We start from the raw sequence: 27,409 nt of genomic DNA on the forward strand, positions 1-27,409 counted from the left end.
GGTTTTCTCTGGGTATATGCCCAGTAGTGGGATTCCTGGGTCATATGGTAGTTCTATTTTTAGTTTTTTAAGGAACCTCCATACTGTTTTCTATAGTGGTTGTATCAATTTACATTCCCGCCAATAGTGCAGGAGGGTTCCCTTTTCACCACACCCTCTCCAGCATTTATTGTTTCTAGATTTTTTGATAGTGGCCATTCTGACTGGTGTGAGGTGATACCTCATTGTAGTTTTGATTTGCATATCTCTAATAACTAGTGATGTTGAGCACCTTTTCATGTGCCTCTTGGCCATCTGTATGTCTTCTTTGGTGAAATGTCTATTTACATCTTCCACCCATTTTTTAATTGGATTGTTTGTTTTTTTGATCTTGAGCTCCATGAGCTGTTTGTATATTTTGAAGATTAATCCTTTGTCCGTTGTTTCATTTGCAAATATTTTCTCCCTTTCTGAGTGTTGCCTTTTCGTTTTGTTTACATTTCCTTTGCTGTGCAAAAGCTTTTTAAGTTTCATTAGGTCCCATTTGTTTGTTTTTATTTTCATTACTCTAGGAGGTGGGTCAAAAAAGGTCTTTCTGTGGTTTATGTCAAAGAGTGTTTTTCCTATTTTCCTCTGAAAGTTTTATAGTGTTCAGTCTTACATTTATGTCTTTAATCCATTTGGAGTTTATTTTTATGTATGGTGTTAGGGAGTGTTCTGATTTCATTCTTTTACATGCAGCTGTCCAGTTTTTCCAGCAACACTTATTGAAGAGGCTGTCTTCTCCATTGTATGTTCTTGCCTCCTTTGTCGTAAATCAGTTGACCATATGTGTGTGGGTTTATCTCTGGACTTTCTATCCTGTACCAATGATCTATATTTCTGTTTTTGTGCCATTACCATACTGTCTTGATTACTGTAGCTTTGTAGTATATTTTGAAGTCAGGGAGCCTGATTCCTCCAGCTCCATTTTTCTTTCTCGATTGCTTTGACTGTTCAGGGTCTTTTGTGTTTCCATACGAATTGTAAATTTTTTTGTTCTAATTCTATGAAGAATGCCATTGGTAGTTTGATAGGGGTTGCATTGAATCTGTAGATTGCTTTGGGTAGTAGAGTCATTTTCACAATATTGATTCTTCCAATCCAAGAACATGATATATTTCTCCATGTGTTTATGTTATCTTTGATTTCTTTCATCAGTGTTTTATAGTTTTCTGAGTACAAGTCTTTCACATCCTTAGGTAGGTTTATTCCTAAGTATTTTATTATTTTTGTTGGGATGGTAAATGAGATTGTTTCCTTAATTTCCCTTTCAGATTTTCCATCATTAGTGTTTAGGAATGCAAGAGATTTCTGTGCATTAATTTTGTATCCTGCAACCTTACCAAATTCATTGATTAGTTCTAGTAGTTTTCTGGGGACATCTTTAGGATTTTCTATGTGTAGTATCATGTCATCGGCAAACAGTGACAGTTTTACTTCTTCTTTTCCAATTTGGATTCCTTTTATTTCTTTTTCTTCTCTGATTGCTATGGCTAGAACTGCCAAAACTGTGTTGAATAAGAATGGCAAGAGTGGACATCCTTATCTTGTTCCTGATCTTAGAGGAAATGCTTTCAGTGTTTCACCATTGAGTATGATGTTTGCTGTGGGTTTGTCATATGTGGCCTTTATTATGTTTAGGTAGTTTCCATCTATACCCACTTTCTGGAGACTTTTTATCATAAATGGGATGAATTGAGTGTTGTCAAAAGCTTTTCTGCATCTATTGAGATGATCATATAGTTTTTATTCCTTAATTTGTTAATATTGTGTATCACATTGATTGATTTGCGTATATTGAAGAATCCCTGCATTCCTGGGATAAATCCCACTTGATCATGGTGTATGATCCTTTTAATATGTTCTTGGATTCTGTTTGCTAGTATTTTGTTCAGGATTTTTGCATCTATGTGCATCAGTGACGTTGGTATATAATTTTCTTTTTTTGTCATATATTTTTCTGTTTTGGTATCATGGTGGTGGTGGCTTCATAGAATGAATTTAGGAGTGTTCCTCCCTCTGCAATTTTTTGGAAGAGTTTGAGAAGGATAGGTGTTAGCTGTTCTCTAAATGTTTGATAGAATTCGCCTGTGAAGTCATCTGGTCCTGGACTTTGTTTGTTGGAAAATTTTTAATTACAGTTTCAATTTCACTGCTTCTGCTAGGTCTGTTTATATTTTCTAATTCTTCCAGGTTCAGTCTTGGAAAATTGTACCTTTCGAAGAATTTGTCCCTTTCTTCGTGGTTGTCCATTTTATTGGCATATACTTGTTTTTATTAGTCTCTTATAATCCTTTTTATTTCTGCAGTGTCAGTTGTGATTTCTTCTGTTTCATTTCTAATTTTATTGATTTGCATCCTCTCCCTTTTTTTCTTGATGAGTCTGGCTAAGCGTTTATCAATTTTGTTTATCTTCTCAAAGAACCGACTTTTAGTTTTATTGATCTTTGCTATTGTTTTCTTCATTTCTATTTCATGTATTTTTGCTCTGAGCTTTATGATTTCTTTCCTTCTACTGACTTTGGGTTTTCTTTGTTCTTCTTTCTCTAATTGCTTTAGGTGTAGGGTTACATTGTTTATTTGAGATTTTTCTTGTATCTTGAGATGAGATTGCTATAATTGCTATAATTGCTATGAACTTCATTCTTAGAGCTGCTTTTGCTGCGTCCCATAGGTTTTGAGTCATTGTGTTTTCATTGTCATTTGTTTCTATGTATTTTTAAAATTTCTTCTTTGATTTCTTCAGTGATCTGTTGGTCATTTAGTAGCACACTGTTTAGCCTCCATGGTTTTGTGTTTTTTACACTTTTTTTCCTGTAATTGATTTCCAGTCTCCTAGCATTGTGGTCAAAAAAGATGCTTGATATGATTTCAGTTTTCTTAATTTTTCAAGGCTTGATTTGTGACCCAAGATGTGATCTATCCTGGAGAATGTTCTGTGTGCACTTGAGAAGAAAGTGTATTCTCCCACTTTTGGGTGGAATCTTCTACAAATATCAATTAAATCTATCTGGTCTATTGTGTCATTTAAAGCTTCTGTTTCCTTATTTATTTTCTGTTTGGATGATCTGTCCATTGGTGTAAGTGGGGTGTTAAAGTCCCCTCCTGTTATTGTGTTACTGTCTATTTCCCCTTTCATGGTTGTTAGCATTTGCCTTATGTATTGAGGTGCTCCTATGTCGGGTGCATAAATATTTATAATTGTTATATCTTCTTCTTGGATTGATCCCTTGATCATTGTATAGCGTCCTTCCTTATATCTCATAACAGTCTTTATTTTAAAGTCTATTTTATCTGGTATGCGTATTGCTACTCCAGCTTTCTTTTGATTTCCATTTGCATGGAATATCTTTTTCCATCCCCTCACTTTCAGTCTGTATGTGTCCCTAGGTCTGAAGTGGGTCTCTTGTCGACAGCATATATATGGGTCTTGTTATTTTATCCATTCAGCCAGTCTGTGTTTTTTGGTTGGGGCATTTAATCCATTTACATTCAAGGTTATTATCAATATGTATGTTCGCATTTTCTTAATTGTTTTGGGCTTGCTTTTGTGGGTCTTTATCTTCTCTTGCATTTCCCATCTAGAGAAGTTTCTTTAGCATTTATTGTAAAGCTGGTTTGGTGGTGCTGAATTCTCTTAGCTTTTACTTGTCTGAAAAGCTTTTGATTACTCCATCGAATCTGAATGAGATCCTTGCTCTGTAGAGTATTCTTGGTTGTAGGTTTTTCTCTTTCATCACTACGTATATCCTGACAATCCCTTCTGGCCTGCAGAGTTTCTGCTGCAAAATCAGCTGATAACCTATGGGGATTCCTTTGTATGTTATTTTTTGCTTTTCTCTTGCTGCTTTTAATATTTTTTTAATTGAATTTAATTTTTGTTAGTTTGATTAATATGTGTCTTGCTGTGTTTCTCCTAGGGTTTATCCTGTATGGGACTCTCTATGCTTCCTGGACTTGAGTGACTATTTCCTTTCCCATATTAGGGAAGTCTTCTATAGTCTCTTCAAAGATTTTTCTCACACCCTTTCTTTTTCTCTTCTTCTTCTGGGACCCCTATAATTCAAATGGTGCTGCACTTAGTGTTGTCCCAGAGGTCTCTGAGGTTGTCTTCAATTCTTTTCATTCTTTTTTCTTTATTCTGCTCCTTGGCAGTTACTTCCAATATTTTGGCTTCAAGCTCACTTATTCGTTCTTCTGCCTCAGTTATTCTGTTATTGATTCCTTCTAGTGTATTTTTTACTTCAGTTCTTGTGTTGTTCACCTCTGTTTGTTTGTTCTTTAGTTCTTCTAGATCTTTGTAAAACATTTCTTGTATTTTCTCAATCCATGCCTCCATTCTATTTCCAAGATTCTAGATCATCTTTACTATCATTACTCTGAATTCTTTTTCAGGTAGGTTGCCTATTTCCTCTTCATTTATTTCATCTTGTAGGTTTTTACCTTGCTCCTTCAACTGTGACATGTTTTTGCTGTCTCATTTCTTAAATTTTTTGATGGGTGGGATTGTGTTCCTGTCTTACTGGTTGTTTCGCCTGAGGCTTCCAACACTGGAGTTTCTAGGCTGTTGGATAGAGCTGGGTCTTAGTGCCAAGATGAGGACCTCTGGGAGACCTCACTCTGATGAATATTCCCTGGGGTCTGAGGTTCTCTGTGAGTCCAGTGGTTGGGACCTGGAGCTCCCACTGCAGGAGCTTCAGCCCGACCCCTGGCTCGTGAACCAAGATCCCGCAAGCAGCGTGGGGTGGCAAAAAAAAAAAAAAGAAAAAGAAAAAGAAAAAAAGGAGAGCAATAACAAAGAGTAAAAAATAAAATTAGACTAGGAAACTACAGACATGTTAGAAAGAATATAAAAATAAGAATATAGATGAAACAACTGGAAGGTAAAACAGTACCATGATATTAAAAAAAAGGAGAAGAAAGAGAGAAAAGGCGGAAAAGGCCTTGGCTCTGGAGTGTGGGGCTTAGGCAGGGGTGGGGCTTAGGCAGTGAGTGAGGCCTATGCTTAGGCCTCACGGCTGGAAAAAGCCCTGTGGGAGTGGTGTGGGGTGGGACTTAGGCGCCACGGAATAGAAGGGACCTAGACGTGCCTCTGCTCTCAGAGGGCGGGGGACCCGGCCTTGGAGCTCAGCAGGCTTCCCAGGCTCCAGTGGGTGGGCAGACGCCCTCTGCTCCTCTCCTGCTCCTCTGGTCCTGGAGAGCCCTTCCTGCCTATTTTTCTTTAGACAGTGTTTTTTAAGACCAGTATAATAGTAAGTTATTAATAGTTTAATTTTAAACTATTACCATGGTGAATTAAGAAATGGAAAAAGAATTGTGGAGGAAATTCACAAAGGCCAAATCCATCACCCTTACTTATATCTTAGGCCTCTGTACTGAGCAAAACTCCGTTAGAGGGACAGTCATAACGTCTGGGCTCTCAGCTTTATGTAGGAAGATGACATGAGCACTGACTCTGAAGGCTCACCTGTCCCGAACCCTTACCTTCTGTCCCATAATGTTCAAAACAAAGTCCCATAAGATAGGCTCAGCTTTGGGTTTGAGAATAAAAATAACACAGCTTTCTGCTGAGGGAGAAGGGTTCATCTAACAAGTGGACAATCTGCACCAGGACCCAAAGAGAAACCTCAGTTCTCCTCATTCCTCCCTTACCCTGTTCCAAGAATCCTGCTCTCTCTTTCTCTTCCTTCTTTAGGTTCTTTTTGCCTTAAGTGCACTTCCCTCATATTTTCTCGACAGTAAAGTATATAGTGTGCTTCAGAGTATGAGTTTCCTAGGGCTGTTGTAACAAATCACTACAAACTCAGTGACTTAAAACAAATACAATTTATTCTCTCAAAGTCTGGGAGAACAGAAGTCCAAACTCAAGGTGTCAGAAGAGCCACACTCCCTCCAGAAGCTCTGGAGGGGATCCTTCCTTTCCTCCTTCAGCTTCTGGTGGTCCATGTGTTCCTTGACCATGGCTGCATCCCTCCAATCTCTACTCCTGTCTTCACATGGCCATCTTCCCTCATCTTCCCTGTTTCTTCTGTTCTTGTAGGATACATGTCAGTGGATTTACAGCTCAGTCGAATCCGGGATGAACTTATCTCTGATCCTAAACTTAGTTACATCTGCAAAGATTTCATTTTTTTCCAGGTAGTCATATTCACAGGTTCTACATGAACATGGCTTTTTTTTTTTTAAGTAGGGGGTTCCATTTAACCCACTGTAATAAAAAAAATGGTACCTTAACAAAATCTGCTTTGATGTTTTCTTTTTGTGAGTTTATTCTGCCCTTATAACTCTACAGTCAGCTCCTCGAGGGAAAGGATGTGTCTTCTGTTTCCACTGCTCTTTCTTAGTCCCTCCAGCTGGTACATGCCAGGATGTCTTCCCAGTTTGTCCAGCTTTGCCTCCTTTCAACTTGCAGACCTTCAAAGTGGAGCAAACTCGTCCCTACCTTTTAGTACTTATCTCAAGGCCTACTTTCAAGAAGTCTCCTTTAGATCATCCCATATGTCACCGTGAAGAGGTTAATTTTCTCAGATCCATCTGAATTCCTTCTCTTACTGGTTTGTCATCCTGTTTACAGTACATTCCATACGTGGCTTTTATGTATGGTCTCAACTTACTCATTTGCTTTACACCAAACATACTCAGAAAACTACGTGTGACAGAAGCTTATGCTACAACACAGGAAAGGCTGTGTTTGCTGACTCAGTTGGCTGTCCCCACCAAATGAGTCAGCCTTACATTTGGCTGCAAGAAACAGAAAATCAGACTATAGAGGCTTAAACAAATGGGAATTTATTTGCCTCAAAAAAATAACACATCCAAAGGTAGTGGGCTACCGACCTTAGTCCAGCAGATTAAGGAAATCAGGACTGATGTCTTCAGGAGTGCATTGGCTTTTCTCTCACAATCATATGGAGGCTGCTGCAGATCCAGCCATTTCATCTACCTTCAAAGCAAGTAGATGGGATAGGAAAGTGGAAGTTTCCCATGAATTGCATCTGCTCCTTTTTATTAAGAAATTGAAAGCTGACACGGAGGCCCTTTCTCTTCTGAAGGCTACTTCACTCACATCTGGTTCCTCGGCCACTTCCAGTTACACGAGAACTGGGAGAAATAATTGTGTGGATTTCTAGCTTCTGTATTGGGAGGTACCTGGAGAAAAGGTGGTGGGAAAGGTCTTGACTAGCTGATCAGTAGAGTTTGCTGCTCCCTCAGAGTGCTTGTGTAACCAAGACTGTCTGGGTTCTGACGCATCGTCACACACCATCTAATACTGTCATCTTGTCTGACGCCAGGACTGATGAGAACAGCTGTTAAGTCAGTAGGCAATAATTAACTCCAAAGTACATAAATTACCAGGCTGCAGGATTTTTTCCCTTTAAGTATACAGGTGAATGCTCTTTTGAACGTGGGGTTGTGGTCACCTCCACTGACAGAAAGCTCCAACGCAGTCATTGTGAGACTGCTTTGAAACCTGGGCGAGACTGCTAGTTAGGTGGGGAATATGCCATGTTTATGCGTGAACCCATGGATGTTTTATTACTGGTGTTAATAAAGCGTGTAAAAGAGAACTTCATAGGTTCTGGTGCAGCCTCTGCTTTTATTGCGGAAAATTCACTCAGAATCATATCCTCTTAGGCCACAGTGTTCTCCCGGGGGCCTGCATCCAGCCGTGATGTGGGGTTAAAATGAAGGAGAAACCTGGAGAAAAAAGGCTTATGCAGGTAATATGTATCTGTGTTAATTTATCATCCATTAAGGCAAAATTTAGTAAGATTTATTATCATTATTTACGAAGGAGACAATTTTACATTTAAATCTAAATTTGATCAATGATCACTTAATACAACATTTTTTATTAGCAAAGGCTCCACCTGGGAGCATTTTTGTAGCTCTGAAGTTTGATCCCCTTGTTAAACCAACTTTATCAGATTTGCTAATGCAAACGCTGTCGGACCTGGGATGCTGACTTGCTCTAAGAAAGGTACAAGAGAATGACATATAACTTTCAAATGCTAATTTATTAACTGGTTCTAACTAGATGATTTCTGTTTTCCATTTCTCTTAGAAACTACTGAGTGTTTGCTATTTACTTTCAGAACAAAACGTATATGCCCACGATAGTAGCAACTCTATAGTCTGGAAAGGGTGCATTTAAAAATATTTCTCTAGAAGTTACTGGGAAGCCTAACCTCGCTAAAATATTTCTTTGATGTCATGTTGTGTACATATTGTCTTCCATCCCTACCCCTGGTCCTCGTTCCCCTGTTACTGCGGGTCCTTTGAAATCCCACTGTCTGTTCAGATGTGAGTGTCTGAGGTTGGCCTGGGCCCATATCTTATTCAGCTGCTTCCTCTTCCCCCGCTCCCATACCCCACCACTCAACCTCAGCTTTATCCAAGTTAATTTTCTAGTCCTCTTACTGCAGTGTTCATCTCCCTCCTCTAATCAGTGTAGGAGCCCTCCTGAATGAGTGGAAGGGTGTCTTCGATTTGGTTTAAATAAGTACACCACACTTCCCATCTTTAGTTTGAATAGCAAAGCCCTCCTTCTTCTGGAGAAGCTCATCCTCATTAGCATTAGCCATTATTCAATCCATTGTTAAATTCTCAGCTCTTCCCTCCACTTGAATTGTTTCTTTGTTCTGGCAATATTCGGGTTTAGCTATCTACTTTTTTATTGACATTAGTTTCTCCAGTGGTAGTGGAAAACATATGCACTTGGGGAGACTTATGTTAAAAAAATAATAACCTACTGAGTCTCCAGGAGTGGGCTCTGGGCACTTAGGCATCCTTTTAAAGCACCAGGTGATTCTAATGCACAGCCTGTTTCAGAAGTTTGGTGCAGTGAGCTCTGGTGAGGTAAGGACCTTACTGAAGTTTATCTTGCTTTTCTGATTGCTAACAACAAAATCAGAAGACGTATTTGTATCATACTTAGAATCGAAAGCATGCTTTAAAATATAAGTTTCTGGCTCTCTAAATAGAGCACAGTTTGTGCATGAAATTTGCATTTGTATGTTATGGTGATGTTTTTATTAGATTCACTATAGTTGTAAGAGATGGCAAAAGACCTGTACAGAATTGGGTGTAGTTTATGTACATTACCAATGGGAAAGATACAAAGGTTAAGAAGGGTGGATTTTAATCTGTGGCTGATGGGGTCATAAATGAGCTGGTCTTGCTTCAAAGAATGATGTAATCAGACAGATGTGTCTCCTGGGGAAGCCTGTCTACACAGGTAGCATCTGTCTGCCGGGGGCATTGGCTCCTCTACAGGGAGTGGCCCGTGGTCTGGAGAGCTCTGAAGTGTTACCTTGTTAGTAATCCAAACTCTACCAAATGTGGGAGGCTGACTTGCTCTAACAAAAGTGGCAAAGAATGATATTTAAACCCAGGATGCCAATGTATTAGTTTATCATGTGGAATATGCCTATCGGGTAGACCAGTTAGTTGTTCATATAAAATCATCTCTTATCTTCTCTCTCTATAGCAAGAAGCCACCTTGTCCAAAGGTCACCCATGAGCCTAGTTATAACACAGGTGGAGTGGGGATTTGTATGTTTAAGGCAATGTTTCTCGACCTTTCTCCATTACTACTCTCTTAAGAAGACTTTTTAAATGTTTTTTTCTAACCAATCCCCCATGACATTTTAATACCACAGGTATATTGCATATCTATTTATGTATGCATATCTGTGTATCATGCATTAAAAGATTAATTTTTTGGCTTTCCCCGAGAACCAGTGTTTGCCCTCTTGGAGCCCCTGCTGAGAATGTATGGCCTAAGAAATCCATTTCCTAAAGCCTAAACTATGAGGCTCCACTTAGAGGGATACACCAGCCAGGTGGGCCAGGTACTGGAATCCGCTGACAAGACGACTTCTCTTCCAGACAACATTGTTTTCCTCAGAGACTAGTCTCTTTCTCTGCTTCCAAAATTAAAATCTTTACCACCCACTCACCTCCCTCCTTTTTTGCACATATCTTTCTTCAGATGTTTTTGTTCACCCCACAGATCAGAATCAAATCTGGCCAGAATTGCATTGTCTTTCAGGTGATGAAACATGTATCTGCATCCTTTTCAGGTTAAATCTGATGGGACAATTTTGGGTCCAAATTCTTCATGTCTGTCCCAGGTGTTATTTGCATGGAATTACTGAAGGGACATCAGGTATATGTCAAAGCATAACCCTTCTCTTAAGGATGACATCTGACAAAGCAATTACGAAGCTTTCTCCCCAAATGTGAAAGGCAGAATAATGGAGTGGATTGATCCAAAGCCAAAAATCATAGTTAAATTTAAGCTCCACCAGGACAAGAATTTTTGTCTTTTTTGTTTACTTAAAATTATAGTCCCTGTACCATGAACAGCTTCTGTCACATGGTGGGCCCTCAATAATATTTGTTGAATGAAAAAAAAATATTTTTATTCAGTATATGAATTAGTATCTCTCCAATTGTGGTGTAGTGAATCATGTGGATATGAGGAATTATATTCATTCATTCAAAGAATATTTACCAGGGACTTCCCTGGTGGTGCAATGGTTAAGAATCCACCTTCCAGGGGACAGGTTCAATCCCTGGTCCGGGAAGATCCCACATGCCATGGAGCAACTAAGCCTGTGCGCCACAACTACTGAGCCTGCACTCTAGAGCCTGTGAGCCACAACTACCGAGCCCACGTGCTACAACTACTGAAGCCCATGTGCCTAGAGCCCCTGCTCCGCAACAAGAGAAGCCACCGCTATGAGAAGCCTGTGCACCGCAATGAAGAGTAGCCTCCGCTTGCTGCAACTAGAGAAAGCCCACGTGCAGCAATGAAGACCCAATGGAGACAAAAATACAAAGCAAAACAAACAAAAGCGAAAAAAGAAACAGAGACTATTTAGCAAGAACATGTTATGACAGACCCTATACAAATTACCCAATGTATCCATAATGGAATAAAACAGATGGGATCCCTGCCCTCATGGACCATAGAGCAAAACAGGAGAGACAGGCAATAAGCTAATGGGTAAACACAAGCTATCACCTTTTGGGAAGCAAAGTGATATTGGGAGACATAGCAGGGTGCAGCTGGTGGATTACCAGGAGGCCCTCATGGAGCACGCTCATGGCAGGCCTGTCATGGAAGCCAGGTGTGAGTAGGCCCCACACAGGAAGAGGGGCAGGAAGGAGCTTCTCAGGCAGAGAGAACTGTGTGTGTAAAGACCTTGAGCCTGGAGAGATGGGCAAGCTGGATGACCCCCAAGGAGGGCACAGTACCTTGAGCGGAACTGAGGGGTAGGGCATGAATAGAAACTAAAGATGCAGACTGGGGCAAGATGTGTGAAGAGTTCAGTGTAGACATTAAAGTGGGCAGGCCAACTCTTCTGGGTCTAGACTTCAGAAGGAAGGTCTGGGCTCAAGGTCCACCTTTGGGAGCTGGTGCTATTTAGATGGTGTTGAAGAAGGCGCCAGGTATATGGATGTCCCTGCAAGGGGAAAATGGAGAAATTTAAAGAGAAAGGGACCTAGACTGAGCCCCGGAGAGGGCAGTATTTGAGTCAGAGCATTGGACTCAGCCGAATGGCCAGACCCCAGGGAGCATGGGGCCAAGGAAGCTGAGAGAGACCAGGATCCTTGGCAGGAGAAAGGGACCAGCTCTGCTGAGGATGCTGCTCGGGAGTCACGGTAAGGGGAGCGTGGAAAGGAGTGGATGGGATTGACGAAGTTGTAGGTAACCAGTGAGCTTGACAAGAGTAGTTTTTGTGGCTTCTTGGGGTTGCTACATAGTTTGAAATGGAATATGGAGAATCAGAGGCCAAAGAAGTAGGAAGAGCTTCAGTAGACAAGCCATTGAGGTTCGGCTGTTAAGGGAAATGAGAAATAAAGAAGAAGGCAGGGTTGTGTTGTATTTAGGGAAGGCACTGCTCGGTTGGGAGCAGACTTGCTTGCTGCTGGGAATGGTTCAAAGAGGGAGAGATTGATGACAGAAGTAGCGGGCATGAACTGGAGCCTGAAATCCCTGTTGCCTGGAGACAATTGATAATCAAGGTGATGGTCCAGGCTGTGTGGTTTTCTTCTGCATCAAGGTTAAAAGGTATTTTTCTTGCAAGTGGTGGAATTTGGTTGTCAAATTTCATCCCAACAAAGAAATTTCTAAATGCATATTCTAAAATCAAACCGTTTCCTCCATTCCAATTCTACTCCCATGTGGTTTTGATGCTAGGCACGGTTTTTTCTCATCAGCATCTTTCAGTGTGTGATTGCCTATAGAAATCCTTAAGGTGTGAAAACTATTTCCTGTAGCAAGCACAACATTTCCGTTTCTCTGATGGGGGGAAAACAACCTTCAGGACCACCTGATCACGGGAAGCTCTGCATGTCCTGCCTCTTCTTTCCAGTATAGAGATAATTTCTCAGTGTAGAGATAATTCCTCTTTGTCTTTTAAACCTATAGCAATAAACTTCTTTGCTGTTTCTATTGAATTTCATATTCCAAATATCCTTGCAAACTCATTCTAAAAAGGCATCAAACTGTTTCTCAAATAGTTAAATTGTGAGATAGTAAACATTACCCTAATTGGTTAATGACTGATTTACATATGATGCAAAATAAAGGGAATTTCATTAGCTGTGAACTAAGAATTCTACTCTTTATTATTGTCCTTAAAAAATTAGTACCCCTGGACTGCTCATCTAATAATTTTACTCTGGAATTTTAGTGGGCAGGTTTATTACGTAATATGTCCACTGGAAAATAGAAATGAGTATTTTTAACTTTTTATACTCATTCTTTGGAATTCTAGTAGCCTTGGATAGATTTCTGTTTCATTCCTGGCTTGAAATGCTTCTTCACACCATCAGGAAGCATGTTAGTTCATCACAGAAATGTATTTAGACTTGGAAAACACTGGAGATTTTAAAAATATGATCATTATGGTCCCAAATGAGGGTTTGGGCTTTAACTCATTTTCTTGATAGGCTGAGACAGTGTATGTGAAACCCACCATCTGAAAACCTTTGTAAATTGTCATTTCATGAGACTTTGCCTCTTTTGCATACGCCATCTTTTTTGGGTGAGCCCTTGACTGAAACTGGACTCACGGGGTATATTTAATTGCGGCTTCTTGTCCCCAAGGAAGACTAGTTGGCTTGGGGAGGAAGTAGTTGCTATCACTAATGACACAGAGAAGACCTGAACCCAGAAGGTTAAACCCATTGCTACTCCGGGCTGCAGCTTCCGAGAATCTGCACAATAATACTTTCAGCTCGGGTTTACTTGGGAGAAACAGACACCTCTGTGTAAACTGCCAGCAAGTCATATATATATATATATATATATATATATATATATATATATACACATACATATATATACTCAATTTTATTGGAGTGTAGATGATTTGCAATGCTGTGTTAGTTTCAGGTGTACAGCAAAGTGACTCAGTTATGCATATACGTGTATTCATTCTTTTTCAGATTCATTTCTCATATAGGTTATCACAGATTATCGAGTGGAGTTCCCTGTGCTATACAGTAGGTCTTTGCTGATTATCTGTCTCATATATAATAGTGTGTGTCTGTTAATCCCAAGCTCCTGATTTATCCCTTCCCCCCATGTTTCCCCTTTGATAACCATAAGTTTGTTTTCGATATCTGTAAGTCTGTTTCTGTTTTGTAAATAAGTTCATTAGTATTATTTTTTTAAAAAAATTAGATTCCCCATATGAAGTCTCATATATTTTTGGTCGAATCACGTGTGTCTTCTCAGAGTCGATTAAGGAGAAAATAGGTAGCAGACCCATCATGAGTTTAATAACCCTTTTTATTCTACCTAATTAGTTAATATATTTTTGTTATTGATGTTGAAATTGTATGTCATTAGTGATGTGCTTTCCAAACCATGTGTTAAGGCACCACCAGGGCATCCCAGGATATTTTAAAATTTCAAGGGGAACCTAGCAACACTGGACATCTGTCACTGTGGAAATCAACTCAAGGTAGTTGATGGTTTCAATATTAGGTGGCACTGCATTCCTTTTGTTGTCAAGCTGGGTTTTTGGCATATGTGACCGGGAAAAAGAACAGTGGCCTGGGGAAATCAAGACAGGATAGGAAATGTGGGTGGCGGTGTTGAATCCGAGTCTAGTGTTTGTGCAGATGCAATGCTCAACAGACACACTGACTACTGAGGGCCCGTAGTAAGTCACATAGTAAGTGGCTACTTAAGAATGAAATAAAATTATAATATTTTATTTCAATATATATGTTGGATTTCTCTTCCAACAACTCCTAAGCTGTTAGGGCATAATGCTTAAGCAGTTCAGACCTTACTACTTAATAAACAAGACTGTTAGATATCTCCTTTGGCCTAGGAATGCTATGAAAATATTAAGAAGACACTACGGGCATTGTGAAACAAGAAAATTTGGGAACCTCTGCATTAGTGGTTTTACTTTTTGCAAGTAAAAGTTTATAGTAATGTTGGAGGATGTATGCGATGCATGCTCAGTTTATCAGCAGTTTTCCTTCAACCACAGGCATCCATAAGTCTCATAAAGACGGCCCGCTAATGGGGAACCCTAACGGTAGGACGATCACGGCCACCCCTCTGAAATCTCACCTGTGCAGCTCCTAGAAGCCTGCTTTGCATCACCTGCCTTTGTTTGCTTGCTTTGTTGACATTTATTATCGGTCTGTTTTATTACATTTTTGTCAGCGAGGTTGATTTCTTGGGTGGGGAGAATATAACATTTAGTTGATTATAAATAAATGCTCAATAAATGTTTTTTGAACAAATGAAGTGATGTAATGAATGTCTTAGTTTGTATTAAGCCATCAGCAGTATGTGGCATTTCTGCAAAAGAGCTACCAGCCCCAAATTTCTAAAGAATGCAGGGTTAACCTTTAAGGGAATTTTCTGGTAATTTATAAATAATCTGTCTTTAAAATTCAATAGTTTTAAAGACACAGGGAACTATATCCAATCTCCTGGGATAAACCATAATGGAAAAGAATATAAAAAAAGAATGTATACATGTGTATAACTGAGTCCTTTGTACAGCAGAAATTAGTACAACATCGTAAATCAAGAATACTTCAATTAAAAAAATAGAAAAAAAAACCTCAGTAGTATGTTGGAGGTGGGAGAATTGAGTGAGGGGCAGTCAAAAGGTACAAACTTCCAGTTATAAAGTAAATAAGTATTGGGGATGCAGTGTATAACATGATAAGTATAATTAGCACTGCTCTGTGTTCTATATGAAAGTTAAGAGAGTAATGTTGAAGCCCAACCTTGAGTACCACAGAATGTGTTTGTATTTAGAGACAGGGCATTTGGAGAGGTGACTGAGCTAAGATGAGACCATTAGGGTGGTGTCCTTATAAGAAAAAGAGATTAGGACACACAGAGAGACCCCAGGGGCACACAGGCTTGCATAGAGAAAAGGCCATGTGAGGAAACAGCTGGAAGGTGGTCATCTACAAGCCAGGTGAGAAGTCTTAGGGGAAAATAACCCTGCTGACCCCTTGATCTTGGACGTCCAGCTTCCACAACTGTAAACAAAGAAACAAACAAAAATTTCTATTGTTTAAGCCACTGAGTCTGTGGTATTTTGTCCCTGCAGCCCAAGGAGATTAGCGCACACACGGGTTTAGCAAAACCCATTCCTTTTGATTAGGGTCCTGGAATGGTGCTGACTGGGAAGAGCTGCTTGGTCGTGGCCCTGTGAGAGAGCATGAGATGCCTCTTGGTGATTTGGGTGGAACTAATGCACTGCATTGGCCCGAAAGTTTGTTCGGGTTTTTCTGTAGCAGCGTACAAAATCCCGAACGAACTTTTTGGCCAGCCCAATATATTCTCTGGTTGAAATTGCTCAGAAGTCAGAGTCTGGTGTCAACGGTATAAATCTCTTTGCTTCCTCCAAGACCCACTCCTCAGGAAAACCCTCAGTAGGAGAAGAAAGAAGGTGACGAGGAAACCCAGGAGCACCCTCCGGGGAGACACTACTTTTAAGTGCATTTCAGCCTTTTATCCTGTTAAAAGGAAAGCTGCTGCCAGCCATCCCCTCCCCTAATTAGTATCATTAATGAAACATCTAGTTTAGTTCGTAATAGGAAATTTCTTTGTTTTCCAATTTGCAGAAGGTTTCAGTTATGCAGCCAAGCAGTTATTTATCTTTTTTAATCACAGCATGACTTTATGGAATATCTTTTGGTCTGATTAAAAAGGGCAATTCCAGGGTAGACCTTGAGAATCATAGCATTCATTGTTTTTTCTCCTGTATTTGGAGTCCGTGACTGCACAGGACTTTGCAATCTATCACTTCCGTGTGAATGCACTTGCTAATGTCATGTTTAAGTTCATACCCAGGATTGGCTGTGCTATCCCTGTGGTGTTATTGCCCTCAGCAAACTTGTCCCTCTGTTATCATGTTACATTTGATATCTACATTTAGTTCCACTCAACAATAAGGTGTCCTCTTCTTCAGTCATAATTGGCAGGGTATATTGTGCTTGGTTTGCTTAATTCTAATTTATCTACTATTGTGTAGGTTATAAATGGGGTCACAAGTAGGTCATAATGCAAGTTGCCAATGGGGTAGCCATGCAAATGTACCCCGAGTACCCATAAAAGATGTGCATCCCTTCTTGCGCACTGTTGGTTGAAGAGACATATTTATCTCACATGAAGTGGTGTATCATTTCATCTTAAACTAAGCTGCACAGGTTGGAGTGTCTGATAGCCTTGGTCATGTTTGTTGACTGAATCTGAACACCTGTTGCCTCAACTTTTTAAATGTGGATCAAATGTGTCACCTATAAAGCAGTGATAAGTGAAGATAATTGTGTATAGTGTTTAAACGAAGCTAAATTTCACTGATCCAGATTAATTAGAGAGATTATCTGTCTAAATTAAAGTCTAAAGTGTGCTCAAATATCTTTTTTTTTCACTTGTAAGTCCACTGAAATCACCAGAATTAGGCAAATTTTGTATTGCTTAGTGCAGATCCTTAGGTGAGCTGATTCAAGGTGAATAAAATTTGAGTTTTAATTAGTATATAATTATATGTTTCTAAAGTTTTTGAAATGCACTGAGACACAGCACTTAGAAGTGTTCTCCTATTGCGCATATGTCATCATATATGGGAGAGAAGGTTCAGGAATACCCAGAAACCAGCATTTATTAAGCCCATTGGACAATCCAGCACTGCTTCGTCCTCTGGGTTTCTGAAAGAGTGGAACCTCTTTGGAATAATTAACTTTCATTCAACTATGTGGACTCACAAAGACCAAGGAGACAGTGGCTTCTATTGGGTACTAGTAAAGATGTAAAGTTCAGTTAATCATCGATTGGTTGACAGAATGTCAGATGCAATCATTCAGATGTCACTGTGCCAGCAGAAGGGCAGGAGACAGTTTGGACCAGATGGAGACTAACTCTAATAAAAGTCCTTTGTAATCACAGGTAAACTCCCAATTGGGCTTGGAGCTCTGTGAAACAAAGAGAGTGGGGAGAAGAGTGTCTGCTGGTGTTGTTTTACAGAAATGGCCTGCAGAGTAAGTTAACAACAGAAAGGAAATGACTGGTCCCATTTTGGCCACAGGAGAAGTGGTCTATGAGTTCTGGAGTTAGCAGCTCCCTCCTTTCCATACAGCTTATTTGTTTGCTCTTCTTGCTCCTGTGGTAGAGGGGAACTAAACCCTGAAAGCTAAGATTCTTCCACGTGCTTGAAATCAGAGAGAGCCTGGATGAGAGAACAAACGTGTGACGGTGCACTCCTCTGTGGAAAGCAGAGTGACCTATGGATCTCGGTGGATGGAGTCTGTGCATTCTTCTTCCACTGAGTTCTGAATATTGGAAACTCTATGTTTTGTCTCCTTTTTGTTATTCTAAACTATTAATCAAGCCAGCTTTCTCCCCATCAGTTTCAAATTTGCAATCCCTGAGCTGAGATGTACAAGTCTGGGTTTCTGCAGGGTGAAGCCAGCTTTCCCTTCTAGGGAAGATGTGTTCTCAATGACTTAATTTGTGAGAGGAACTTTCTATCAAGATCTTGAGTATCTTCTAGGCCCATCTCTTTCCACTGGCCTGTAATGAGCTGGTGGAACACTCCTGAGAGAAGCAAATGACTCTCAAACTCCTCCCTGAAATTTTATCTAGCTGTGATACCAAACTTGAACCCTAAGTGTAAGATTCTTTAGCCCTTTAGCCCAAATATAGCTGGAAAAATAGCATAATGTATGCTATTCAAAAAGACCTACTAATAACAGCTCTAATGTAAAAGAGAATAATGAAAATAATAATCACAACCAACAGTACTATTTCTAGCGGCCATTTCCATAGGAAATCAAATTGCATTTGACTCCCAATTTTCAATTCCAGTCTAACCAACCAAAACGCTAATAACACCCATTGTTGAGGTGGTTGGTTTTTCAATTTTCTTCATAACTTTCTGTCTTAGCTCACGCTGTCATAACAAAACACCCCAGGCTGGGTGGTGCAAACAGGAGATACTTATTTCTCACATCCCTGGAGGCTGGGAAGGCTGAGATCAAGGTGCTGATGATTCTGTTCTGGTGAGGGCCCTCTTCCTGGCAGACACCCCTTCTCACATGGCAGAGAGAGGAAGAGAGACAGACAGGCAGATACAGAGAGACAGAGAGAGACAGAGAGAGTCTCTTCCTTTCCTTATAAGGACGCTAATTTCATCATGGGGACCGGACCTTCATGACCTTATCTAAACCTAATTATCTCCCAAGGGTCCCACCTCTAATACCATCATATTGGGAGTTAAGGCTTCAGTATATACATCTGGGAAGGACATGACATTCAGCCCATAATATTTTCTGACTCCACTCCTTATCTGGAGGGATTTTAAATTAGAAGAAGATTCCAACATGTGACCTGAGGATCATTAGATGTTAAAGCCAAAGCACAGTGTTTCTGGTCTATACTAAAAGGCTGATAAAAAACAGAAATCCTGGGGCCAGGGCATATAGCAAACTTAATTCTTTGGGGGTTGCAGGAAATGCTGAGGAGATGGAATTGTGATTCTCTGTAGCCATGTTTGAGAGCTCAGTTAAGGAAAATTCTACCTTGATCATTTTCTCTCCCAAGCAAGAGCATTGTTTTATTTAAGCCAAATTTGATGCTTATGAGATGCAGTGAGCTTGCTGAATATTCATTTGCAGCTCGGTTCATCAAGTTCTTATAATCCCTTTTATCCTTTGACTTATAATTGGTGTTTTTGCATATTTATGATCTGCTTTGTTTTAAGCTGAGGACCTGTTTTAAATGCTGTACTGTCCTTTCTCCTCCAGCCCTGTGCAGTGAGCTCACAGGGAAATCATGGTATTGAGTGATGGGGCTTCATCTGTTACCAGGAGCCTCACCCCACCCTCAGCTTGCATGTGTGCTGCCTGCTGACCTCTGTGGACATTGTAATCGGCAACCCCTAACCTGAGGTTAAGAATGGGAGTATTGAACAATTTTAAAACTCTTTAAAAGAGTCACAGAGGACCTGAGTGGTCACCTAATCCTCGTGATAATTTCTCAACTGTTTGAAGACAGTGAGCTCACATCCTTAAATGTCCTTTTCCTGGGTGAAATAACCCTGCTCGGGTCAGTTGCCCTTGGTCATTTGATCCCGTTAGGAACGGCCTCACGTCCTGTTACTTTCCTCTGAACGTACGTCGATGTACCAGCATCATAGTTAAATGCTCCATGGACGTGTGGTCTCCAAACTGCAGCCACTTAAAAGAACTTTAAATGATGAAGGCACTTTATAGCATCAAATACAAATGCTTTGTAAAGGAAGATGATGTTAGCTGCTTCAAAGCTTACACATGTCTCTTCAGAAATTCTTCAGAAATACTTTCCCCATGCCCAAGTAGAGGGTGGGATTGCGCTAGACGAATGTGCCCTGGCCCATGTGAATCAGGGCCATGTGGGTGGGTATGGGGTAATCCTGAGAGCCTGGTGGAGCCCTGCCCTCCAGTCTCTTAATTTTGTAGACTTTTGTTTCCTTGCCTATAAAATGAAATAACAAAAATGTCCATCTTCCTGGCTGTTTTACTTTCTGGACTTGCAAGAATGAAACAAGGTGTGTTTGGAAAGGCAAGGTGATGGCTGTGAAAGAAGCAGAATCAGAGTTTGCTGGTGGGTACCGGCCTTCCCACCAGCACAGGACTGATTATTTATGCATCTCCTGAGAATCACTGACAAGTTTTGACCAATCTTCCCACCCTCACATCAAGTGAAGTTGGGGAAATGGAAAGTGGTGGAGACAACCAGGCTTCTGTGATAACTGAGCAGAGTCCGGTTTGCACAGATTCTGGATCGTGGGTCAAGCTTGATCTTAAGGCCTAATCTGAAACTTCATGGTGAACCTTGGCTGCTGTTATTACCTTAAACAATTTATTTTCTTCCAAGACATCTCTTGGGAAGCTAAGTTTCTTCTCCTATTTTCTGACAGATGTGAGAGTAGCTAAATGAAGGAACGAGATAAAAGAAGACATCAAGACAGTATGATGTTATAAAATAAATCCAACATTGTGAAAATAGGATTTTTTATTGTGTGTTTTATTGTGTGTTAAACAGTCTTCTAGGAAGTAAAATGCTGTGATATTATTTTTGAAAAGAAAACCTTAACCGCATCACTTCCTTGTGCCCTAGGTTTTATAGAGTCATTATATGAATGCACCCTTTTGACGGAAAAATGCTTTAGGATATCAATCACATATGTAAATATGTGTAGTTGTTAAAATACCAGGACTAATTCTATTAACCTTAGACTGTGGTATTTTAGGATGAAAGCAGGGATCAGAAAAATGCTTGTAATTTGATTAAATTTTCCACCAGAAGAGAAAGACCATAACAACTTGGCATTAAAACTCTTAGCTGTTTATTTCTTAAGCATTTCCTTTACATATCCAAATAAAAATCTATAAGTGCATTCTTTCTAATTATCTATAGCCAGGGAGGGTTCGAATTACATGTTGTTGGAAGCAATGCAGCATCCATTGACCAAATGGATGAATGGATGAATGAGTAAGCGAAAGAAGGCTTTTCCTTCCATCCCATGACATTGCAGAGTTGCCAGGGCACTGGGTCAGGCAGGCAGAGTTGTAATAGAGATGCCCCTTTCGTACTCCCTGCTGAGGGAGGCCAGGGGACAGGGGATGGCTTTATTCAGTTCCCTTGCTTACATTTGGTTCTTATTTTGGAGGAACTGAGTTCCTAAAATGTTTGCGTCTTTGTTTGAAGGCATTTTTAAGGAGAAAAAGAAGAAGCTCTTATAGATAATCACAGTTATTTTTATTATTATTTCAGCTGCACCTAACAAGGAAAGAGTTGGTGCTTTCTAATTCCGGGCAGTCTGGTTTGTGTTGGCACTTCTGGTTCCTGCATTCTTTGGGTCACTGTTCTTCAAAGCAAACTCAGCAATGTCAAGGTCTGAAGAATCTTTAGCGAAGCAGATGGTCATTTTGCAGAAGCAAAGCATGGCAGGACTAAATTAACAGTGTACCCCTGGGCCCGGCTCTGAAATGAGCTGTGCTCAGGCAGGAAGCCAGGCAGTTCACGGGCTTTCCCACATCCTCGAAGGACTGACATCCACGGGGGTGATGTGGGAAAGGACGGCAGTGGGAAGGAACAGAGCCTGTGCAACTAGAAATGCTTGGGAGCAACACCGAAGACGAGCACACTGCTCCCCTGTTCTGTGCTGAGGCACACACAGAGCACATGCATGTGTCAGGTGTGCACATGATGTACACACACCACACACACTACCCCAAACCACACATTTATCCCATATATAAATTACATACGACATGCACACATCCATTACACATATCATTCACATAACACATACCAGGTACACATGTGTACCACATACATACATCATGCATGAATCACTGAGAGAGAGACACGTGTCACGTGGATATATCACATATACAAATCACACACACCATACACATCACAGAAATCTTACATGCATATTATGTACACATGTATCATGCATGTATCATATGCAAATCACACACAGATGCATGTCACACACACACACACACACACTCAGCAATGCACAGAGCTAATATTTTAATCATCGGGAGTACTACACTGTGCAGAGGGAGGATGGCATGGTTCTCTGTGAAGTCCTGTCATGGGAACCTTGAAGGCTTAGGAATAAAAATTCCCCCAAGAGTGTTTGAGTCCTGGCATGCATGCTGCCCGTGTCAGTTGACTGATGTGTTAAGCTGACCTGTGTCAGTGGGAGACCCTTAGCAAGGAGCACAGAGCTTTTGGACACAGACGCTCTGCCTTTGTTGTTGAAGGGATGAGTGCCGGTTTGGTGAGAGGTAGGGTCATGTGGAGGGGGGTGAGAGCAGAGGGACATTTTCTGCAGGTGTGACCGTGCATGCCCTGCCAGACCTGTGCAGGTCTAGCCCCGAACACATGATCATCAGTTTTATTTAGTTTGTACCACTTGCTCTGTGTTAATAGTGGGCCTTGAAAAGACCATGGTCATACACTGGTGGTGAGAGTATCAGTGGAACATTTTCTCGGAGCGATTTTGCCATATGTATCAAGAACTTTAAAATATTCAAGGCTTTCAACTCAGTGTATTTTACTAATTGAGCCTGAGAAATGATTAAATATGAGGCCAAAGCTTTAGACACGAGGTTGACCACTGTAGCGTAAAGCAAATGCAAAGAATATTAATAAAGAATATTAATAAAGTAAGTAATAAAGTATTCTTTATTAATAAAGAATATTAATAAAGATAGTATAGACATAACTAAGTTATGATATAGTCATAGAACTGAATATTATCTAAGCATTCAAAATCCTGTTTCTACAGAATTTTCATGATCTGAAAAAAATCAGATTAAATGTTAAATTAAAAAAGCAAAGCAAAACTCTGCATTCAGAATGAACCTGGTTCCTTTGGAACAAGGTAACGGTCTTGACAAAAGAAAATATGGCACCAAGTTCTTCGTGGGCAGGACAATTATAGGTTCTTTGTAGTTTTTCTTTATATATTTTTCTCTCCCCTCCCACCACAAATTTTTGTGAACATGAACGGTTTTTATCATGAATAGAGCAACAAGTTACATGGTTTGAAAGGTTCCTATATTCCTATATAAACAGTAAATAATGGGGAATATAACTTCTCCAGGCTCAGTGAATACAGCCTGTATCATCGAGTACCACAGTAATGCTGTATGACAACCATGAAATCCCAGTGGCCTCAATAGTGGACTATCGGTTGGCTGAGTGTCTCTGTTCCATGAGTTTCTCATCTTCCCAGGACCAGCGGGCTAGTCTTTTCCTGATGAGACACAAGAGTGTCACCCAGAACACACCAGGCCTTCTAAACCTGGGCTGGATCTGGCACTCAGTTACTCCCACCCACATTGCATTAGCTGTAGCGAATCACATGGCTGAGCCCAGAGACAAGGGAGGGGCAGCAAAGTGACCTGTCAGAGGGCACGGATCCAAGAAGGGGGTGGAATCCTTTTCTGTTAAGTAAATAAAAATGTTAGTTCGGGAACAGAAATAAAATTAACCTCAGGCAGAGTCATCTCTTTGAAGACTGCTGCTCACGTGCATTGCGGTGTTGTTCTGTTCTCGAATGATAAACGGTCTCCCTACTGAGTGGCTTTTTGTGTCCTCAGATCCTGGCCAACGTGATCATCTTCATCTGCGGGAACCTGGCCGGGGCGTACCATAAGCACCTCATGGAACTTGCTCTGCAGCAGACGTATCAGGACACTTGCAATTGCATCAAGTCCCGGATCAAGTTGGAATTTGAAAAGCGTCAGCAGGTAAAATGCATGTTCAATCTTACGTCCACGTTATTTGAGACATTGTTGAAATGATGTTGTCACTGCTAATGTCGAGTGTGCAGTTCATCTGCTCACGGGCATCAGAAGGAAACCAGAGTAGCTATCTGGTTGCCCTGCCTGCCCAGCCTCAGGAGGTGTGCTGGGTAGATTGAATCATGAACCAACAAGCAGAGATGGCATCGTCAGACTCAGACCCAGCAACCCCAGGATCACCCACGTGCTGACAGCCACATCAACCACCATTCAAATAATAATGATAATGATTATTATTACAGTGACACTTTATTAAGACACTCATTTTGGGTGAAAGCATATTTCTCTGTGGCAAGAGTGTGCCCCACCTGAAATCTGCCTGTGTCGTCAATAGCACTTCGTATAGGGCCTGTTTTCCACCTGTGGTGGGATGGGACGAAATGATGAAGTGGGCTGGGGTGATTGAGCTCATCCTTGAGGGAGGTGATTGGAATTGGGAGGGAAGGTCTGGTAGGGAACTAGTTGTTATAGTGTCGAGGGCTGTCCTGCAGTGTTCGATGTGGGTGATGCATGGAAACATACATCAGGGAAATACATAGGCTCTGATGAAGCACTGCAAAAATAGGAAGTGGAGATAGTAGGAGATGTGGGAAGCAAAGCCAGCTAGGATCCATGTGGTCTCATCCAGGATGGTGGCAAGCTGGTGAAGCAGATATGCTTTGGAGGGGAAACCAGGAAGGGGTCCTGATCTTGACATGCTTAACTTCAGGTCATGGTGGAATATCCATATGAATAGTTTTGTTGTTTTTTTTTTTTCACTTGGGTTTGTGTATTTCCACAGGAACCCAGTTTCCATCTATAAAGGTGATGGTTGGCATGACTCTCTGTGAACCCCTCTCTGAGCACATTCATCAGTATTTGGCACATAGAAGATGTGTTATTATTATTTGTTAAGTTGTATCGAGTTAGTCCATTTTATATAAGTTCATCAAAATGTATTATGGTGGTGAGCAAAAAAAATCCTTTAAATATTGACACTAGACTTTTATTTGTGTATGGACCTATGAATAGTAATTGGATTCCTTTTGGAAAACAGGGAGGTCTGTTTGTCATTCAACAAATATTGACTGAGCATCTAGTTTGTGGCAGGCATGATTCAAGGTACTGCGATGTGGCTGTAAATATTGCTTTCCCACTGGTATTAGCAAATCTCCCAGTTTGTTTTTTAAAAAAAAAATTTGTGTTACAACATGTGTAGCAAAAGTATTCAGATATTAATGTTTAATTATTTGGTCCCTATGTATATCAAACTCTGTGTTCCACATTAAGAGAAATAGACAGTTGTTGACGTGGGTCTGTTAACTGGTATATCTTCATATACTGTACATTTATCCATGTTCAGTAATAGTTCAAATCTGGGTTCTAGAAAAGTCCATAGATTCAACACACAGCACTTAGTGTTCACGATTGTTCCCTCTACAGAGGTCAGATGTTTTGGGAGAGATGGTGTCCTTTTTCAAACAGCAGTGACTGGATCAGGTTGGTCCTGGCAGTCATATTTAACTTTCTTTTCCATCACTTGCACCAAGGTCAGGAAGACCTGAAATTCCAAGTTGAGGGTTTATATAACCTAATGTTTATAGTACAGATTTGACAGAGTGGTAAGTCAGACTGCTGACCTGGTCTGCACTGCTTCCTGCCCTGAAGAGACCTTGAGCAACCAGGACCAGGTGTCATCCAAGTGGTCAGGAAGGGCCATGCTTTGACCGTCCTTGGCTCCAGAACTAGACCAGTGAGGCACACCTCGTGCTACAGACTTTATGGGACCATCGTGCGAGGTATTATAAGGGCGTCCACTTACAAGTTTATGAAAAGGAGCCAATGATCCTTTTTAAAATAAGGAAAGAGAAAAGGGACACTTTGAAGGCAAAGAACTTATACTAAAGATATTTAATAAAATATAATTGGACATCACACATGTATTTTGCTACCAAACTTGGGAGTCAGCTCTCAAGGTCTTGGGCCTGTAATGTAGTAGTTTTCTTGTTTGGATTTTGGAAAATATGTTTCTAGAATAGAATAAATGTTTATAGTTTTTTTTTTTTTTCAGACCAGCATGTAATTAAATGGGAATGAAAATTTTCCATAGTTAATAAAATCAGTAAGGTGTGATCGTACAGATTTAAGGAAAAAAAATAAAAATTGGCCAGTGGCAATCTAGGTATCCTTCACACAGAGGAGCAGTCTCAGAGACCATAAGGCCTGGTGTGGCCACAAACCAAATTAAGGTGCAAGGATTCCACATGCCACTTCCTCTCCACCCGTTACCACAAACCAGTTTTAAAAAAAAAATATTGAAGTATAGTTGATTTACAATGTTGTGTTAGTTTCTGATGTACAGAAAAGTGGTTCAGATATTTATAGCTATATTTATATAGATCTATATAGATACCTATATATGTTATATGTATGTTATATATTATATATATATTCTATGCATGTTCTCTATATATCCATATCTCTATATATCTAAATATATAGGTGTTTCAGATGTACAGATGTACAGCAAAGATTCAGATATATATATGTAATACTTTTTCAGATTCTTTTCCATTGTAGGTTATTACGAGATATTGAATATACCACAAACCATTTTTGCTTTATCCACAGTCACTAGGACAAACAATAGTGTCCTTCAAAGGGCTTCATTCAGGGTAGGGGTGTGTGCTGAGCAGCTACAAGATGATTTGTTTCAGCCACCATTTGGTTAAAATCGATACCATCCATTTTAATGTTATATCTGCAGTTGCCGCAGAGTGAGTTGACACTCCCAGAGACTGAGGGCTGCCGTCTTGCATAGTTACTGGGCCTCTTTCACAGCTTCAGCCCCCTGTCGTCCTTAATCCTTGGGGAGGAAGGCAAATGTCCTGTGAGCCCAGGAAGCTGTCCCTTCTGCAACCGCCCTGGGGTCTACAAATAGTTGATATTACTGGGAAGTAGCTAGGGATTCTGAAATCTTTTCAAAATTGCTCAACTCTGTACTTTCTTTTCTTCAAATTTTGTGCTATTTTTCCTAGATGCAAATGAGATGAATTTCTTGAGATTAAAAATCATGTTTGAATAAAGTAGTATTTGTGCTATAAGAGTTGGAGAGAGAAGGGAATGAAAAATGTTAGCAGAGATTTTCTCAGAGTCGTATTCTTGCCCTAAAAGTGCCCTCATGGATAAACACTAAAAATCATATATATATTTTTTTTACTAACTGGGAAAACTAATGCATCGCATTAGCCTTGAGGCCACCTTTGGGGCCTGAAAATGGTGAGTTTTGACTTTTGTCTTAAGTTTCACATCATGCAGTAAAAGCCATTTCTTGTGTACCATGTCAGTGCCATAGAGGCTCTTTATCAAGCAGGTGTTTCTCCTTGGAGTGTGTAATAGACTCTCAAGAATTGATGAGAGCTGGATTCAGAGCAAAACAGGAACCCTTTCTCTTAACTGCCTGGGCAGTTGAAATAAATGTTGCCTCTGTAGGACTGCAAACTGGATTTGCTTTTTTTATAGAAAGAAAATAAACACT

The 27,409-nt window shown here is 40.3% G+C and overlaps 1 protein-coding gene across 1 annotated transcript in view; it reads left to right on the forward strand.

Annotated features, from left to right (window-relative positions):
• The window catches only part of ADCY2 (adenylate cyclase 2), a 433,375-nt gene that overhangs the window by 187,579 nt on the left and 218,387 nt on the right, over nucleotides 1-27,409 (forward strand). The window contains exon 4 of the mRNA XM_079915962.1: nucleotides 23,689-23,838. Within this exon, the coding sequence (XP_079772088.1) occupies nucleotides 23,689-23,838 (150 nt within the window). The remainder of the gene's footprint in view (nucleotides 1-23,688; nucleotides 23,839-27,409) is intronic.

The sequence above is a fragment of the Stenella coeruleoalba genome, assembly GCF_951394435.1.
Source record: "Stenella coeruleoalba genome assembly, chromosome: 3".
NCBI lineage: Eukaryota > Metazoa > Chordata > Mammalia > Artiodactyla > Delphinidae > Stenella > Stenella coeruleoalba.